The sequence below is a fragment of the Rissa tridactyla genome, chromosome 5, assembly GCF_028500815.1.
Source record: "Rissa tridactyla isolate bRisTri1 chromosome 5, bRisTri1.patW.cur.20221130, whole genome shotgun sequence".
Lineage (NCBI taxonomy): Eukaryota > Metazoa > Chordata > Aves > Charadriiformes > Laridae > Rissa > Rissa tridactyla.
The window spans coordinates 73,198,620-73,216,901 of record NC_071470.1 but is presented as its reverse complement, the minus strand read 5'-3'; the positions used below and the strand labels follow the sequence as shown (position 1 = coordinate 73,216,901).

Genomic DNA, 18,282 nt, shown 5'->3' with positions numbered 1-18,282 from the left:
CTAAAATTCATGTTCTCTCTGGAATTAGTGATCATTTTAGCTTCAGTATTTGTAGGTGTGACTTTCATTCTTTTGTATGACTTTTCACTGATTATATTGTGTAGAGGACTAGCAGCTCTGCTTAGCTTTCTCCCAGGAACATAGTGAAATAATGAGATTTTTACAAGTGTAACGATCTTTAGATAGACACATGTAAACAGCAAGAACAGAGATGTCAATTCTAGCTGCACTGAAAACTGGACCAGACAATTTTAATTATATTTTATCAACAGCAGTGATAATATGTCAGGAACATCCTATTATGATTAATTATATTTACATACTATTAATACATATTAATGTTTATCTCTGCATTTTGTGCAACACAATAACATAGAAGGAGAATGCTTGATGGTGTGATCAAGCATTGGTGTATATGTATTATCATTATGAATATGAGATGTTTTTATTGTTCCCAAATAGCACAGGCCAAACAAATGCCAGGAAAACATTTATGGCTCAGTATTCCATCAGTTATTCTTGATATGCTTCATATTTGCTGGGAGGATAGAACTGTTAATCAGACAATAATAGCTTGGTGTCCGTGTGTGAAGGCAAAAGGCCAAAAGGTGCATGAGAAAAGCCATTTAAGCTATAATTCCCCCTCTGTCACGTACACATCCCCACCACTTTTCGTATATGTCAGTGTCTGTAAGATACATTGCTGTCAGAGACACACTTTTATGTTTATTTGCTTGCAAATACATATGTTACTATACATACCTAGTCACATTTTGGGCTTGAGTCACCCCAGCTGTCTTGCATCACTTTTTCAACAATAAGCTTCCACTGGAGGGAGTAATAATGCTACACGGGTGTAAAGCTGGCGTGGAGCAACATAGTTCAGACCCCTGGTTAGCACTTCTGAATTGCATGGGGCGCTCGGCTGCTTCACGGTGTTTGAGTTCCTAAGGCAAACGGAGAATTTATAGACTGTGCAGCCGTGGGCAGAGCCCCTTGTATTCAATTAGGTTTAATTAGATTTTTTTGTTTAGACATGGTCTGCTAGTAAAGGAATTTCCATTGATGTACTTTATCCCCAGTTTCAGAAAATGTTACCTGAAACAACTATATTGTTACATACAGAGCAAAGCACTAACGTGCATGTTGCCCTCGTACAAAATGAGACTTCATACGATAACTTAGCCTAATTCTCAGATATTCTTCATAGATTTACTTACCCTATTCTGACTTGCACACAACTATGGATGAAGTCCTAATTAGTAACTATACTTAATAAAAGCCTTTGATACGACAAAACATAAATTTTATTGAGTCTTGAATGGTCCGGTGGTTTGCATCTGTTCCAAACATTTCACTAGCAGAGACACTGCTTTGAACATTATTTTTCATCTCCACCAGAACTGGATTAATGTATTTATTTTGGACATCAATTAAATTAGGATGCCATATAAGCACCATTGGTATTACAGTGACTGAAAGACACAGAGTCCAGTTTTGGGCATCACAGTGCAAAGAAGTAGTGACAAATTGAGGAGGATCCAGCCAAGGATTATACAGAGGTCAGAAGACATGAGCTCCTTTCAAATATTAGAGATTGCATTTGCTTTATCTCAGAGAAGATTAGAGGAAGGAAAATAGTCTCCTTTGCTTTTTGTGTCTACCTGTGGTGGTTTAACCCCAGCCGGCAGCTAGGACCATGCAGCCAATTGCGCAGTTCTCCCCTTTCCCCTTCAGAAGGGTGGGGAGAAGAGTAATAAAAGGAGGGGAAAGGAAAGGGAAAAAATCTTGTGGGTTGAGATAAAGACTGTTTCATAGAACAACATCAGAAGAAGGAAAATAACAACAACAATAATAATAGTAAAAAAAAAAATACAAGATAAAGTAATACAACACAAGTCCGTCTCATCACCTGGTGAATTGGTTGCCCAGCTCATCTGGAGCAGTGATCGCGGATTCCCACACTACTGCCAACCCCCATTTATATACCGAGCATAGTGTCTAAGGTACAGAATATTCCATTGGCCATTCTATTGTTCTGTCTGTGCTCCTTCTCAGCTTATGTGGGAAGCTGAAAAAAGTCCTTGAATAGTATAAACATCACCTAGCAACTAAAACAATATGCATTATTGACATTCCTTTCTTACCAAATCTGAAAACACAGCAACCACTAGAAAGAAAATTAACTCTATCCCAGCTGAAACCAGAACACCACCAAAGGTAGAACAAGAAAAAACATCTTAATTTGCAATAAATATTTATCTTAAGTATTAGGGAAGAAGCTGATCTGTAAGATCATGAAGCACTGGAACAGAGAGATTAGGGATGTTGTGAAACGGCCTTCATCCAAAGCCTTTGAGAATAGATTTGACAGAGATGTCAGGGATGGACTAGATATATGCGCACTTTCTTCATTTAAGGAGGCGAACCAGATCAGTAGTTCCCAAAATAGGAAAGAATCCCCCAGGGATGGTATGGTTGTAACTAGGCAGATGGAGGTATGATGCTGGAGAGTCACTGGGAACAGAGCAGAAAGTACAGCTAGGAGGTGGGAATTTGGTGTGAAAATGGAGCAATGAAAGACCAAGGCTGAGCATCACAGATCACGGGAGCAAGAGAGGTCTGTGGCTGCCAAAAGCCTCAGAGTTAAGCCATTGCCTCCCAGGCACCTGCTCCTTTGATCACATCCCATTAGGGCGACCTCACTGAGAGGTGGCATCCTTACTTATCCAGCCTCCTCACCCTGCTCTTGCTTTCTGCACTGCTCACTTCTTCCCCTGGATAGTCTTCTTGCTGCCTGCCATCTTTCAGTGCTGTCTTTGACATCATCTTCTCCCAAATGCATCTTCCTTGTAGACTCCCCAGCTGGTCCCACCTGGACCCATCCTGCAAAACCGGCCTGTTTGAGAACTGTTGCGTAGGAGTACAAGAAATAAGAACAGAAATCGCTGTCAGTTCTGTATTTCTAGGATTATGTCTTAAGTGGCTCTCCTCTGTGTTGTCTTAGATTGCCTTCTCCTGTGACTTTTTGTTGTTATTATGTGTTTTTCTAATAAACCTTCTAGGCTTTTTTACTATGAAGAATGTTGTAAGTCTAAAGACTAATGCACCTTTTTTTTTTTTTTTTAATAACAGAACTTGATAAAGAAACAAGTGCTTCAAAGCCCCTGTGAGCCTCTTCCAAAGACACCAGTTCTAGATCCTTCCTGGTACAGTATTTGCTCTTAATCCATAGTCTTTATACCAATATGCTGATTTTTGCAAAATGTCATTGGTATCAAAATTTAACCTGATTTTGACAGGCAATTGCACATCATCTCTGTTCTGCTTTGTTCAAATATCAATATCTTTCCTGCTCATAAATGAACGAATCACACTTCCTTCAGATTTTTTACTTGTTTTCCCAGTTTTAGGATTTAATTGCCTTTGATCATGTAATTGCTTTTACTTGACAGAAATAAGCCTTTGAGACAGAAACAAATCTATTAACCAGATGCTGAACCCAAATATAAAACATGTAGATATCAAAGCGTATATATAAACTCACAACATTTGCTAATTTTTATTTCCTCTTTTTCATTATAGAGAATGCCTGCTTACTTACAGAGAAGCTGATAGATGTATAATGAGTACAGGAAGATCCTTGAAGAGTCATGCAACAAAGTAGGAATTTGGGTAGGAATTTTGTCATTTAAATGGGAGCACAGTGTTGCAGTATGAATATCTGCGAGCTCTAAGTTCTTGACTGAAGTGTGGCTTCAATATGTATTACGCGTTTTCATCAAAAATAGCTGGTGTCATTGAAATAAATACAAAAGAAAAATAGTAATATAGAATAGAAAGTTTGCACTTTGTGCCCCTAATGCTTATTGTCTTCCCAAGTGTCAAAATCCTCCTGTTAAGATACTAAACATCCTCTGCGCCTACTGAATGGGAATCCAAGATGATTGATACCTTGTAAGATCAGGTTCTAACTGTGTCTAGAGAGTTTTCTTTATATCCAAGATTATTGTCCCTCTCAGAAAAAATAAACTACAAGCTCAATGCCTTATTTATAGGGCTATCAGTGATTTTAGCCTCTGTGCTTAACAGTTGCGGTTCAACTGTAACTTGAATCGAAAAGATCCAGCCTGGGTGGCACACTGTGGTGCAATTTTGATCTACTCTATAACACAAGTTGGACCCAAAACACAACTGAGTTTGTCTAAAATCTGGTTGAGCGCACTCATGAAACTGCTGAAAGCCTGTACAATCAAAGCATTTGAAATGCCATTGACTGTCTCAAGAGCAACATCAATCTTACAGGCACAGCTGAAACAACTATATTTAACAATGAAAGTGTATTTGGTAGAATACCCGTATGTCACACTTTCAAAATTGAACCCAAAATTCCCCCTTTTAGCAAAAGCTCTGTTCATTCAGACAATCAGGTAAACTAAAATTCTGCCTAGATTCTTTTCGATAAATAGTCTGAAGCACTGATTTTGGAGTGTGTGTGGACAATTGTCTCCCATTTTGAGCTGATTAAGTTCTTGACAGTGGGCTCCCCACGTTACCCACAACAGTCTGACTCCTGTGATCTTCACAGTCCTCAAGAGGGCATTTTCCAGCTACCATCAGTGTTGGCCCGAAGAAGAGATAGAGGACAGAAGACGGTGCTTATCACTTTGCAAAATATACGTAAAAGCAAGATTTGGAGCCTTTGAATTTTATTTAGGAAAACTGATGCAATCTTTCTTAATTTTATGTATTTGAAAACCTGTTCTTTCAAAATACATAAACAAAGCTTTATGAATACCAATAGTCGACCATTCCTTTCTTTAAACGGAGGTTTCCAGATTCAGAGTTTGAAGCAAGGTCCATTAGACCTGTAATCAGTTTTTATGACAGTCTTTGAGCAAGCAATAGCTTTTGCCATAGTAATAACTCAATTCACTGGTTTTCTTCAGGACTGCAATTTCAGTAACTGGTTGACATGTGACAATAGGATTTTTCCCTGTTAAGGTATAGTAAAAATGTATCATTAACTAGCTCTTATTAGACCATTTTTGATCAAGATGCTGTGTACACGCAATGTAAATACAAATACCTCAGTAATTTTATTATTTTACTTAGAGGTCTTCATTGTCTAAACACCAAACTTATTACAACAATGTTCATTTAGAATGTTTTTACAAGGCTGAAAAGTTGCATAGGAATGTTCCTACGTGCAATTATGCACATACATAAGCATACAAATCTCTTTATTAAGTGTTAAAAAGGAGGTGAACATTTTATGAAAACCAGGAAGAGAAACAGGAACGTGAATTAAATATAAACAATAACAGTATCCAGTTTACCCCTTATATTTTAATGCTATTGATACGAAATATGAAGAACATTATAAAACCAGCACAATTTTGCAAATAATATCTGAAAATCACATTAATCTGCAAACTCTTCTAATCTTGATAAGTATAGCATGACTGCTTGTAAGAAGTTGTTATTTTTAGATATTTGGAATTTCTTTTATCAGTGTGGTTTAAAGAAATGGTGTATTTGAATTTATCCTTCATAGTAAAAAAATAGATCTAAAATAACATAAACCAAGCAGACTTTGTAGAAAAGAAAAATACCAATTTTTCAAGGGCAAGTTTCTAAATTCTTAAGGGTTTTGAACCTCACATACCTTTCTGCAGCAGCTGAACATTCTGTGTATGTGTTCCAGAAGCTATCATGCAGTTACATTAAATAGCATCCATGATCATCACTACTTTTTGACAATCTGCACTTAGTAACAAGCGATAACTTTTGTATGCTTGTGAAAAGATGGTCACAAATTAATCCTCTAGAGCATTAGCTCTCCCATACTTTTTAACGATACTTTTTAGTCATAAAGCTTTTAATAAAAATAAGGGGACTTTTATCATCCTGTAGTAATGTAAATGCAAGTTGTGTTCTTCAGAGTCAGGAAGCTTTGGGAGAAAATCATGTGTATTGAGCTAAATGTACCTGCCTCCCATCCCAGTAATGATTTGTCTGACGTGTAGCTCTCTGTCTGGCAGAATGCAGGTGTTCTGCTCCTCGCAGCCTTTTTCAGCAGGAAAAGGAAGGCTCCGCTTTGCCCTTCAAATTAACAGGGGAAGGAGGTTAGGCAGAATGTTGTTCCATACGTTATACTTTGGACGGGATCCTGGAATACACCTCTCAGCTGTTGGAGCAGTCAGAGCTCCGTGGGTCGTGGGCAGGCCTCGGTGTAACGCCTCGCGTGATCCAGCTGAAAGCACAGTGCTCACTGAACTTGGCTGCACTATCAACTCGGTATTTCTTTAGAAGAAAAATCGCCACTTGCTGAGTTACCCATGCCTCTTCCAACACCACTTTTCTTTGGTGATCCCTTGTCGGACATCATCCTGCTCATAAGATCTGCTGAGATCAGAGCTCAAATTGCTATAATGGAGCTTTTGTCCTTTGTCTCTTTACATGAGAGATGCTCTCATTTCTTTAAGGAGCTCGTGATATGGAACAGAATTATTCTGCCCTCTGCCTGGCTCATTGTTATTGCAGTCCTTCCTCCAAGTTTCTCCAGAAAGCCTCTAATACCCTGACCCTTAAGACTTTTCAGTCAGAAAGGAGGACTCATGAGAGAGTATGAACTGCAGTTACAGGTTTTTCTGTGCTCTGAGAAATTATAGGCATAGTTGACTTTAATGAAGTTAGGAAAGCAGGTAAATCAATTTAGCATATAACACCAGGTGTCTGTTTCAAAACTAAGACTTGTCAGACATATTATAGCGGATGAAACCCTGAATAGTTCTGAAGTGTAATACTGATGTCTCTAAAACCTGTGTCTTGTGGGTGCCTAAGGTATGCGAGACTGGCAATTAAGACTGCTTTTTGAATAGGATTTTAGTAGGTTTCACTGTGGATGGTATTGACTAACAATTCATAGGGGGAGGTTGTACCTCAGAAAGGATTCTGTTTATAATTATGAAAAGCATGTTTTCTAACTGTTAATAGGGTATATCTTGTTAATTATGATGATATATAAGGTATTTCACCTGTGAAGCCATTTAGAAAATTAATGTTTGAGTCACAGAAAGGTCATTGCCATTGTGGAAGGAACCCATTCATCTCTAAATAGGCCATCCGAATATAGACAAAGAAATACACTATATATAATTACCTAGAAATAGATGGAATAAATAAGATTGATGATAGGTATTACTAAAGCCACACTTTAGTTTCCTGCTAGGAAAAAATAGAACGTAACTGGAAGAAACAATAATATGCATGTAAAAATGCTAGAAATAGGTTAAAGTCTGAAGTAGTTATGTGAGATTCAGCTATTACATGAGGTGAGAACTCATCAGCCTTCGGAAGTGGTGTACATCAAGGCTTTGTCCTGAGATTCAGTCAGGTATTTCTGAAGACAGGTACTAAAAAGAAGAGAATGAGGACTAATTTTTATTTTTTCAAAACTGTGTCTTGTTTGACAGTGTAACTTCATAGTATCTCTATATTTGACACACTTATGCTTACAAGTAGATAGAATGTATGTGCTGTCTTTGAAGATAAACAAATAAACATGTTAATGAATATTTCCATGTGTGAGTCTTCTTTTGACACAGACATATCACTGAAGAGTGACGCTGAGCGTGAAGGAGCCCAGCAGCTATGATGGCAAAGCACACTGCCAGTTTAACCTTAGGAGATAAACTTCTCTTTCTAAACATTTAATGTTTCGGTTTTTAAAACTACAGAGTAGAAGTCCAGAAGGGCTGTTGGTCAAGTAAGCTCTCAAGCCCATTTAGCAGAGGAAGAGAAAGATAAAAAGGTGTGAGTGTGCCTTTAATTGAAAGCCTGCCGTTTAATCTTAGCTCGTCTGTGCAGGAGACAAAGCGAGTCCCAGATTCATACCCGCTTGCTGCAAGGATGGCTTGGAGGAATCCATCTCAATGGGTGAGAAAGCAATTTAGTAACTAAAATCCCCTGTCCTGGTCCCTGCGGAATGAATAGGTTTGTTTCACCGAGGTTAACGATGAAGTTACCTGTTTGTTTCATTACCACATGAAAGGCAGACAGACAACTTTGCAGCAAGAGCGGCTTTCAAGCACAGCTAACCTGGGTGAGATCTGAAGTGCTTGGCCCTACCTGAAGTCTCTGGGAGCGGAGGGTCTGCAGCCCCAGAAGAATTGTTCAGCTCTTTGTAGGATCACGGAGAGGGGGAGGAAAAGTCTGAAGCTGTCCCAGCAGCTACCCGTTCTCCAGCTCAGTTCTGCAGCTTGGCCACCTGCAGTGAGTAGACAGAAATACGGTGGGCAGCAGATTTTCAGTAGCACATGGAAGACCTGGGAGCTGGGAACTTGAGCGTCCTATGAGGAGCATCTGGGAGCAGCAATAGCTCCTGGCCCCCACTCAGCTCTGAACCCAGCTGGGACCAAGATCTCCTGCCCCAGAGAGACTGATGAGAGGTAAGCCTTGTCTCTGGGAGGCAGCTTCCTTCAGCACCAGCTTTCGTAACTGGCACCTGATCTGGGCAATACATATCCATACACAGAGGTATATCACCTTTGAAAGATTGCTGCCTCCTACACCAAGTTATTCTGCGCCTGGCGACATCGCTCCCTGGTCTTCCTGGACTGTTTCAGAAGACATTGCCCCATCCCGACGCGCGTTCACCATTTGTAATTCAAGTGGCTTGAATCTGGACTTAACCACAGCAGTGCCTCTAAAAACACCTCAAAGAGCTCTCCCTTAAGCATGGTGGTCACTTATTTCCTCCTGTTTTCTTTCATAACTTTTGTCTGCCTCCCAGCTCCTCAGCATCAGTTGGCTGAGAAAATTAGACACTCTCCCTTTCCACGTGAGTTGCAGGAAATCAGTTTCCCTGGCATTGCAGTCTGCTTTCTGGGCAGACTGCACTCATGCCGGGCTCACAGTACAGATTAAAACAAAATTTATTTATGATAAGGGAAGTTCAGGATTACCTAACTTCTGTCTCCAGGCCCCACTCTCTCTCAGCTGCCCCTTTAACTTTTACATTCTGAATTGCAATGAGCTTTCACATCTGCTGAGCCCTGATACTCTCAGAGGAGCTCTGTGATATTAGAATATTTTGATGAATTAGAGCCTTTGCTTTTACTTCGCCTCTGCAAACCTCTGTTCTGGGAGAGCAATATCACCGATGCATTCACATTTTGCCATGCGTTGGGCAGAAATGGCTAAACTGCTCAAGATGGGGACAGTTAAGCAGAAAGGGACGAGGATTTATGGCACTTTGAATTCTTCCTGCCCCGCTGAAACCCAGCGCGAGCATACCCCGTTCAGCTGGGGAGGGATGCATCTGGCCTTGCCAGCAGCAGCAGAGCAGATCACATCCACAGAGCCAGTGGTGAGTGGACACCCACACAGGCTTGTAAAACGTAGCTGCTCCTGTGCTGGTTGTACGGAGGCTCTAACAGCAATCACCAGCTCCCTTATGTGCAAACGTTGGTATTTTTCAAGTGCTGGCTGTAGGTCAGCCAAGTGGCTGTGTACCTACCACGGCACCGGGGCTCGGGGCTCTACAAAAGCAATACAATCCATGTTGGCACTGCGTACTTTGTATAATTAAGGAGGGACACCACGAACCAGTCTTACTGATGTGCCTGTAGGGGAAGTTCTCGTTAGCCAGAGCCGATAACCCTTGTGTGAAACCAGCCTGGACCAAGCCAGCTCAATCTCCTGAAACACAAACTTGTGGGCCAGCAAAGGTGACTCTGGCAGGGGCAGGAAAGATGTCCAGGATCAGTGTGAATGTTTTAGGTGCAGTAGGAGCCAGTTAGACGGTAAGATGTTAGGACTAAGAGCCAGCTTTGAGGTAACTTGTGCGTGCTGGGCTTGGCACAGTAGTCGGGGAGCGGGAGTGCTGGCACAGGCCGTGTGCATGCACACACGCCAAACCGCCTTGGAGCAGGCCACATTCAATCAGTGTTGCCGGTTGGGGTCACTCGTATAAGTCATGTTCTAGGTTTTTTCCTCTCCTTCTGATTAGAAAATTGCAGAATAGTGGAACCTGCCTGGAAAATTGCTTTCTGAGACCATCTGTGCCAGAAAAATTGGTCGTTTCTGCAAAGTAAATAAAAAGCAAGCTGTGAAGGTGAGCAAAGTAAAAGAATAAAAAAAATACACTAATATATTTGCAAAAAGTGTTCTTGCCTTAGTCACCCCCTCTGTTTCTCCCAGATCCCACACGCCACTGTAGGGACCTGCGCTATTTCCATCAGTGAGACAAAGCAGTTTCCCTTGAAAGCTGCTGGGTTTAATCTCACCATCAGATGGTGTGATTCATTTCTGCAGTCCCTGTTGTACATTTCTTAATATCAGACACGAGTGAAATATCTTCAGGACTGTGAGTGAGAGTGGAGTTAACTATTTTTTCAAAGGAAAAAGATGCTGGAAATACAGAGTGGTCTCCATCAGCTGAAAGAGCTTGGGAAACCAAGGCCAGACTCCTGGACTGCACATGATGAGCCTGTCGTGGTACCGACTAAGTGAGCCAGGAAGAGGCTTTCACACCTCTAAAATAGAGCCAATTTGGTTCAGCCAAATCCCATGTGCAGTTTGGAGCATTTGGCCCAGCACGCAGCTGCCTGGAGGTGGCCACATCTGGTGAGTAACAGCTACTGCCCTGCAGAGGAGAAGGCCTACTCCGGCTGCAAGGCTGTGCTGCGTGACATTGTCCTCTGCCTGAATTCATCCTCCACAGCACAGCAAAGCTTTCCTCTGCCTTTTGTAGTGCTACAGTGGCTCCACAGAGCCATGTGAAGGGGCAAAAAGTTTCATGTAATAGTTCAGGTTTCCTCTCATCTTCTGTGAGGTCAGCACATGTCCATAGTCTGCTTTAAATACAGTCATCATGTGCGTTGTCTCAAATCATTGTGTAGGTCAAGAAGGCCTCCTGAGACCTGGGTTCAATGAAGACATGCTGAAGTCCTTTTACTTTTCCTCTGGTTTCTGACCTTTTGAATTTTGTTCGCGGTGTATGCTGAAGTTCTTCCCTGCAACAGCTTTCCTGCAATGGAAGCTGCAATTCTCAGGCCGTCACTTGACTTCTGAAGCAAAGGCTTCAAAGCCTCCCTGCATATTGCAAGCTGATAGCCCTGAATTATGTGTTTTCACATCTTTGCTTCCTGATGGTTGTGCTCAGGCCTTTTGAATTTCTACCCATAAATCATCTTCAACACCTTTGAAATACGAGCGTTCATAATGGTTCTATGAGCTGAAAAAGTTTATTTCATAGTTTAAAGTGGTCCTGTCATCTTTAGCTGTTCTTTTGCATCGCTGCACAATGACCACCCATTTGGGGGAAAGTACTTTCCATGATTTTGTCTGGTTTACCATGATGGGTTCCTTGGTTAGGAGCTTGATCCTCTTTTCTCACCTTTTTCCACATGCAGCATTACAGTGTTAAAAAAAAATCTGTTGATGGGGTCAGATGGACATTCACATCAGAACTAGATCAGAATCTCACTCCCCAGCAGAAAGGCCTTGGGTCGAGACCCAAATACAAATGACCATCATGATTTTGAGCCCGCTGTATTCCTTTCCCATTTGCACTTTCTTCCCCACTTTTCCTTGTACTCATCCGTTTCCTTCTTTCCCTTCATTTAAAGTTTCCCCTCTGTCTTCACAATCTTGATTAACATCAGGTTCTGCAGAAGCTCATTCACCCACCCCGCACATGACCTGCCAAAAAGTTGGCACGAGCAGTTCCTTCTTTATAAGGAATCGCCATCTCTTCTCTCTGATTGTCCGAAACCGCTCGCTAAGCAAAGGTAAGTCACGTCTCCAAGACGATTGTGTGGCTGGTTACGTTGCTAGGACAAGTGAAACTGTTCCGCGCTGCCTAAAAGTGAGTCAACTCATGAGCTTTGGGCCTTTGAAAAGCAGATGAATTCTGTTTGTCCGTGTTTATTCCTGACTTCACAACTGTTTTCCCCAGTTTTCAGGTGTCGGTAACCTTTGAGAGCAGGATTTGCTCTGTGTTGCTATAGCCTGGGATTTTGGTCTGCCTACTTTGCTTTGTAGCCTTCCTTCGTTGTTAACCAGGTATGCCTGCCGAATGAAGACTTGATACAGATGAGAGGTAAAAGATGATGAGCTGTTTCTAATTAAGCTTCGCTGCAAACAGCTGGTTTGTAGAAGTTACGTTACGCCCTCAAGAAAAACGAAGGTACTTAAGCCTAGAGTATCACTGATCTCTGTACACCAGAGATTTTGGCTGCTAAATGCCTGCCAAACTCTGCCCTTCGGAAACTCCAACCCTCATCTTCAGGCCTGGCTGTGGGACGCGCTCACGGACCTCCATATCAGAGCAACCCCATCAGTTGTGAACTGGTCGTGCTTTTACCCAGTATCATCCGCGACTGTCTCCCCCTTAATTCTCTCGGCCTGGAAGCACCCTGGTGTCTCCTGAATAGGGGTTAGCGTTATTTATAGCCATTTGCAGGTGTGCTGCTAAAAGACTGAACTGCAAATCACACCAAATGTTGTTCCGGGATGAAGTGCCTCTATATTATTTAACAAGTTGTCCCAACACAACTGAACGGTGCATGATGGAAAAAACTTGCCACAGAAATGTAATATCGAAAAGGCCGTAATACTGCGTATTTAGTTTAGATTTGTAATTGCAATTGATATTCTTCTGTCTGTTTTGTATTTTCAGCTTCAGAAAAGCAGAGGACTTCTAGCCTGGGGGTGTCAGCGGGGCAGTACGATGACTGATGCGTGTGACACTGTTATACAGCTGGCTTTGTAGAGTTATTTGACACAAAAAAAGATGCGGCTGCCTGTGCGCTTTTTAGTTACAGCTTACTGCCTAGAGTGTGAGGCAGCCGCATCGTTTTACAGTGTGTGAGAGTGATTCTGCCTCAGTCGAAGGAAGATTGAGGTGTGATGAAATGCCAGGCAAAAACGCCTGCAGATACCTCAAAATAAAGAACTACACATGTTCTGGGATGTTGGTCCATCGTATTTGGCCTTAACCTGGCGCACAGCGCTTTCCCGGATCAAGGACAGGCTTGTAATTTCGAAATGAGAGGAAAAGTAGAGCAGCATCCTAGAAAGCCTGGGCTGAAAATTAACCACATCAGTTGTTATATTAATCCTTTTTCTGGTACTTGCAGGTGTTTTTCCTCATTCAGACGTATGTACAGGCTACCATTACGTGGTAAACAGCTTCTGGTTATTCTTTACTTGACCAAGGACAGCTTAAAGATTGTCATGCCTGAAACATGCACCCAGTTGAGATCTCACTGGGTGAGACCTGGCACAAAAGGTAACGGAGCCGCCCGGCACCGGCAGCCAGGTCAGCTGCCGGCTTCCTCTGGGCCAGAAAACTTGCTCACAGACAGCCACAGGCATACTTGGAAGGGCAAAGGAGGGCAGAGGGGATCTGGAGGAGTGAAGGGAGGGCTGGCATCAGCGCTTCCTTCCCAGGGATTCGGGGTTTGGAGTTGTATGAATTAAAGGGCCTTTTCTAAAGGTGAGAACTGAATAGCCCTGGCAATGCCCCTGTCGCTTTTTAAGGAGTAACTCTTTGTTTTCAATTTAACCTTTTGAGTTTTCTCAGTTAAATCTTAACATCACTCAGATCCCTCCTAGCGTGAAGTCCAAGACCTTCTAAAACTATTGGTGAAGATGTTTAAAATGTCACTGCAGACATGAAGTGTCCGTTTCCATGTGGATAACGGGGCTGTTGGTGTTGGCGGGTGCCTGTGTGGAGGAGGACCCACTTAATTAAGGCCGGTCTCAGGCTGCAGAGCTGCATCCAGGCGCCGGGAGGGCGAGCGCTGTTGCAACAGGAGCGGTCTGGGGGACAGGAGGTACCCCGGGCGCCGACACGTTTGCCCAAGCAGCATCACTTCTTCAGGTGGCTCAGTCACAGATGGGAGCCTGGCTGCCTCGGGAGGGCCTGGGGGACCACACGCCGCATGGCTGTCCCTGTCTGTACCTCTGTCTGCGCCTCCCCCGGCCTCAGTCTGGCTTTAAAACCCTTCGCCCACTTCAAACCAATGGAACAGGTAGAGAAAGGGCTTAACTGTGACTATGTCCCCACAGGTTTTGTGCGGTGAAGCAGCTGACAGAGGGGACAGACCCCACGTGTGTCCCACACAAGGGAAAAGGCAGAAAATCACACGTGTAGCAGAAAGCCTGCCCCAGGCAAGAGGTTTTATTAATGCTTCAGGCTCGGGAAAAGCGTCAGTCCGAGTTTGTGCCTTATTTGACACCAGAGAATCCCACCAAAAGACCCGAATCCGAGGGAAGTCGAATTTCACCGTTCCACTGCCACTCTGCTGTGGTACCCCTGAGGCTGAGCTTTAAAAACGACCGCTGTGCTGCTGCTGGGGAAAAAAAAAACACTTCTTCCTGTATTTCGAGGTGAATGGGTGTTTTGTTGGGCATATCGTACTCCCAGCGTCCTGGGAGGAAGATATTCAAGGACGCTACTGGTTCGGGTTTGTGGAGGTGCTGTCAGATGGGGCTGGGTCGGTCCCCTGGTCTGAGCGCTCTCCTAGGACTTGTGCAGCTCCTCATCCATCCCAAACTTCTCTGTTTTCCTCTGCTGCCAGGTGGGGTAGCAGCACGTCCCTGCCTCCTGGGGATGCTGTGGGGATCAGTACACTAAATACCTGAATTGCCATAAAGACACAGAAAAACCTGTAAAACTCTAGGAAAAAAAAAGAAAAAAATCACCAAAAAATAACCCCCCAAACCCAGCCAGCCCATTGGGGCACAGTGTTAAATACACTGTCACTCACCCCCAGCGTGGTTTTCCCTTTTCTGCGTGCTCTCTTCCATGCACTGCCACTGCTCTTGCAATTTGAGCCTGCGAGGCGTATGGAACGGGACTATCGCAGCACACGCAAGCGTTGGAGTTCGGACTGCGTGTTTTCCTTCCCCGAGCACTGCTGCCTCGGCACTTGTCAGTGATGTGTTTTGCAAAAATAAATAAATAAGGGAGCGAATGAAAATGTCATATACATAAATATGCCACGATAAGTTTAGTCTTTGGATCAAAGTGCTCAAAACGAGACAGCTTTGAAACAGAAAGGTAGGAATCAAAATTACACCTCCCTGCGTATCAGCTCGGATGCCAGCTGTTTAACTGAGGCGTACGTACCGTGGCTGATTAAATGAAAACATTTTAACAGCTGTCTAAGAAAGCAAAACCCTCTCCCCATCTTCCCAGGGCTGCCTGGTACACCATCCTCATGGGCTGCCCAAGAGAGCGGCCACTGGGCTCCAGACCCTGCTTGCCCCGTCTCCGCTCATGGACATGCGTGTGGGGGCCGCAGGGCACACAGGGCTGCGCCAGGGGCTGGTCCACAAGCTATAAAATCTTTGGCAAGGTCCAGACCTCACTGAGTCCTGGTGCCATTGACTCGCAAACCCACGTCTGGGCAAAAGCCCATCGGCTGGCTGGCTCTAGTCCAGACTATTCAATGAGTTAAAAGTAACGCTGGCTAATTCCGGGGGACAAAGCGGCTCAGCAGGTTGAGGGGAGAGCCGCTGGTTTTCACATCCAAGCCAAACACAGCCCGACCTCCCCAGCAGGGAAGAGGCTTTATGGAAGAGAAAAAGCTTTGGGTAAGTGATGGGTGGTCTCTGGTGGCTGCATCCCTGCCAGTCTGCAGAACCAGCTGGGAACCGTCCTCCAGCCCTGGGGCCAAGCGGCGCTGCCTGACTGCTCATTCCCCTCCTCTCTTCCCCTCCCTCGCCAAAACTGCCTGGGCACAACCGAACTGCCTGTTTGGAGCAGATACTGTCCCCAGCCCATGGGCAAGCATTGCCCAGGAGGGTGTTTATCGGCTCCGGGCAGCACGGCAGAGCCAGAGCCGTCTGTGGCCAGGCTGGTGGCCCCATCCTGCTTCGTCTCCTGGTGCAGGCACAGCCAGGAGGTGCTGACCGCGATGCTAGCCTGGGCTCGGGGGGGGCTGCACTAGATGGCCTCCCAGGATCTCACCTCCTCAGCTGTACTGGGAGGACGATGATACTCTTCTTGTAGCACCGGTGTTGCCACAAACCCCAGCGCTGGGTTCTAACAGTGGCCTCAGCGGGGCGGGCAGCAATCGCACAGCCTGGGCTGCGTCAGCCATCACCCCTCTCTGAACGCGACCCCACTCCGGCCGTGGGAGGTGTTTCCCCAGTTTTCCTGAGCAGCCAAGGGATGAACCTGGGCAGAGAGACGGGGACTGGACACATCATCCCACCACCACCCCCAGCCCGCTGCTGCCATCCACCTCGTGTCTGCCTGTCGGTGGAAGCTGAAACGCGACGATGCCCTGTGAGGAAGGGCCAGTAGGAAAGGTTTGTGGGCATCTTCGTGTAAGGTATTTAAGTACAAGAAACTTGGGAGGGTCATGTATCAAGGCACCAGGCGTGTCCATCCACAGCCATTTTTAAAGATGCTACATTTTAAGAATGTATACTTAAAATTTCCAAAATGAAGAGCAAGCAAGAAAGAAATTTTACGACTCAGGATGTAAGAACGATTTCAAAATGTGACATCACCTGCTTTTTTTGCATAGCGTCTGTTGTGTTTAAGTGTGTGTGTGTACACCTGTGGGATGGAGGCTTTTATTACGCTAAGGTTTGCTCAAGCCCACCTCGTCACATTCTTCTTTGGCTTCGTGTTGCTGCCCGGTGGGCACTGCCACGCATCTTGCTGCCAGAAGCACCCCCACAAGAGTCGCAGCCATTACATGGGTGGCACGGGACCTGTACGCGGCTCATTCGCTGCTGCACACCCACCACTTCTGCCCACAAAATAGGGCAAGAAACTGAACTGCTCTTCACTTGCTTAAAAGCTGCAACTGCTGCTACCATAAAATGTTGTCGTCATTGTAACTCGAGACTTTTCCATGGCTTTCCCTCCCAGCCTGGCATGGACTGACCTGCCCAGCTACGTCTGACACAATGTTTTTAATGGCTTTGTTAAATACAGACAAAGCTATCTCCCTGTAAAATGTCCCCCACAAAAAAAATGTATGTTCTCCATGTTAAGTTTATCCCACCCTTCCACAGCTTTCCCTGCAAAATAATGTGGTGCCACCTGCAAGGGAGAAGCCACAAGGGTTTCAAGTGAGCGGATCGGTAAGAAAGGGCTTTCCACCATGCAATGAGCCCTTCTCAAACCCAGCAGGCCACGTGTGTGCGCCCGCACACACCCTGAGAGGACTCGATCCCCAAAATGCCACATGTAAACGGACAAGGAAAACATACGCTAGCCACGAGCCTCTGTGCTACATCTCCTGTATGTTCCTGGTGGCAATAACTATGAACACCTCTGCAAGTACAATTGAATGCGTCACCCTCAGGCCTTCTGGTGGCTCTTTGTGTCTCGTGTTTTTGCCTACCCGGGGTGATGCTTTCGCTCGTCGTCCTGAAGGTATTTTCCTCTGCCCAGGGAGCATCTGGGACCAGTGTAGCGGCGGTGGCTCTAGGAGGGGCTCACATTGCTGGCGATGACCCTGCAATCCGACGCGTCCAGCTCTTCAGTACCATCCGTCTCTCGTGTGGGGGCCAGGGCTGCATGCACCCCATCCTGCACAGATGGAGGGCCCCCCCGGCCTCGTTGCCCAAGAGGTGGGGAGGGCTGGATGCAGCCGTGCGGCCACTTACACATGGTGCTCTTGGCTGGAGAGGAGATAAATGTTCCCACGGGTGTCAGCGTGTCCCTGGGACCGTGCGAGGAGGTAAATATGCCTTTGACACCGGCCTGTGTGTGGAAGCCGGTCAGAGCCCCTGTGGGGGTGTCTGTGCCAGGCTGCAGTGGGGTTTGAAAGGCTGCTGATACCTGTACCCCCACCCCCACCCCGCAGCCCCCTCTGCCCTGGCCCCTGAACCTCTGGGGGGTTCCGGGGGCAGAGGGGCCTTTCCGATGCCTGGTGAGAGTCCCCTCCTGCAGGGGGGAATTGCCGGCGCCCTCCCCACCGCAGCCCGAGCGCCGCCGGGGCAGCGGGCGTCCCTCGCCGGGGCCTCGGGGCGGGCGCTGTGGGGCTGCGTGTCCTTTCCCCCGGGGGGCGGGGGGGGGGGGGGCGCCGGCCCCGCCGCCTGGCTGTCACCGCCGCCTCCTCCCCGTTATTTACATCCGTCTTTAGCAGTCTAATTACCCGCTTTATTGCTTTCGCCCGGGGGAAGCCCGGGGACGGCGGCGCAGGGGAGGACCCTCCCCGCAAAGACTCCGCCGCGCTCCGCACCGCCCGGGGGAGGGGGGGGGACGCACGCACAGCTCAGCCGGGACTTCCCCCTCCCCGC

The 18,282-nt window shown here is 45.6% G+C and overlaps 1 protein-coding gene across 1 annotated transcript in view; it reads left to right on the top strand.

Moving 5' to 3' along the window:
- The window catches only part of TTC29 (tetratricopeptide repeat domain 29), a 209,624-nt gene extending 205,637 nt beyond the window's left edge, over positions 1-3,987 (top strand). The window contains exons 11-12 of the mRNA XM_054203188.1: positions 3,136-3,209; positions 3,586-3,987. Of these exons, the coding sequence (XP_054059163.1) occupies positions 3,136-3,173 (38 nt within the window). The 3' untranslated portion in view covers positions 3,174-3,209; positions 3,586-3,987. The remainder of the gene's footprint in view (positions 1-3,135; positions 3,210-3,585) is intronic.
- Positions 3,988-18,282: the final 14,295 nt, after the last annotated feature.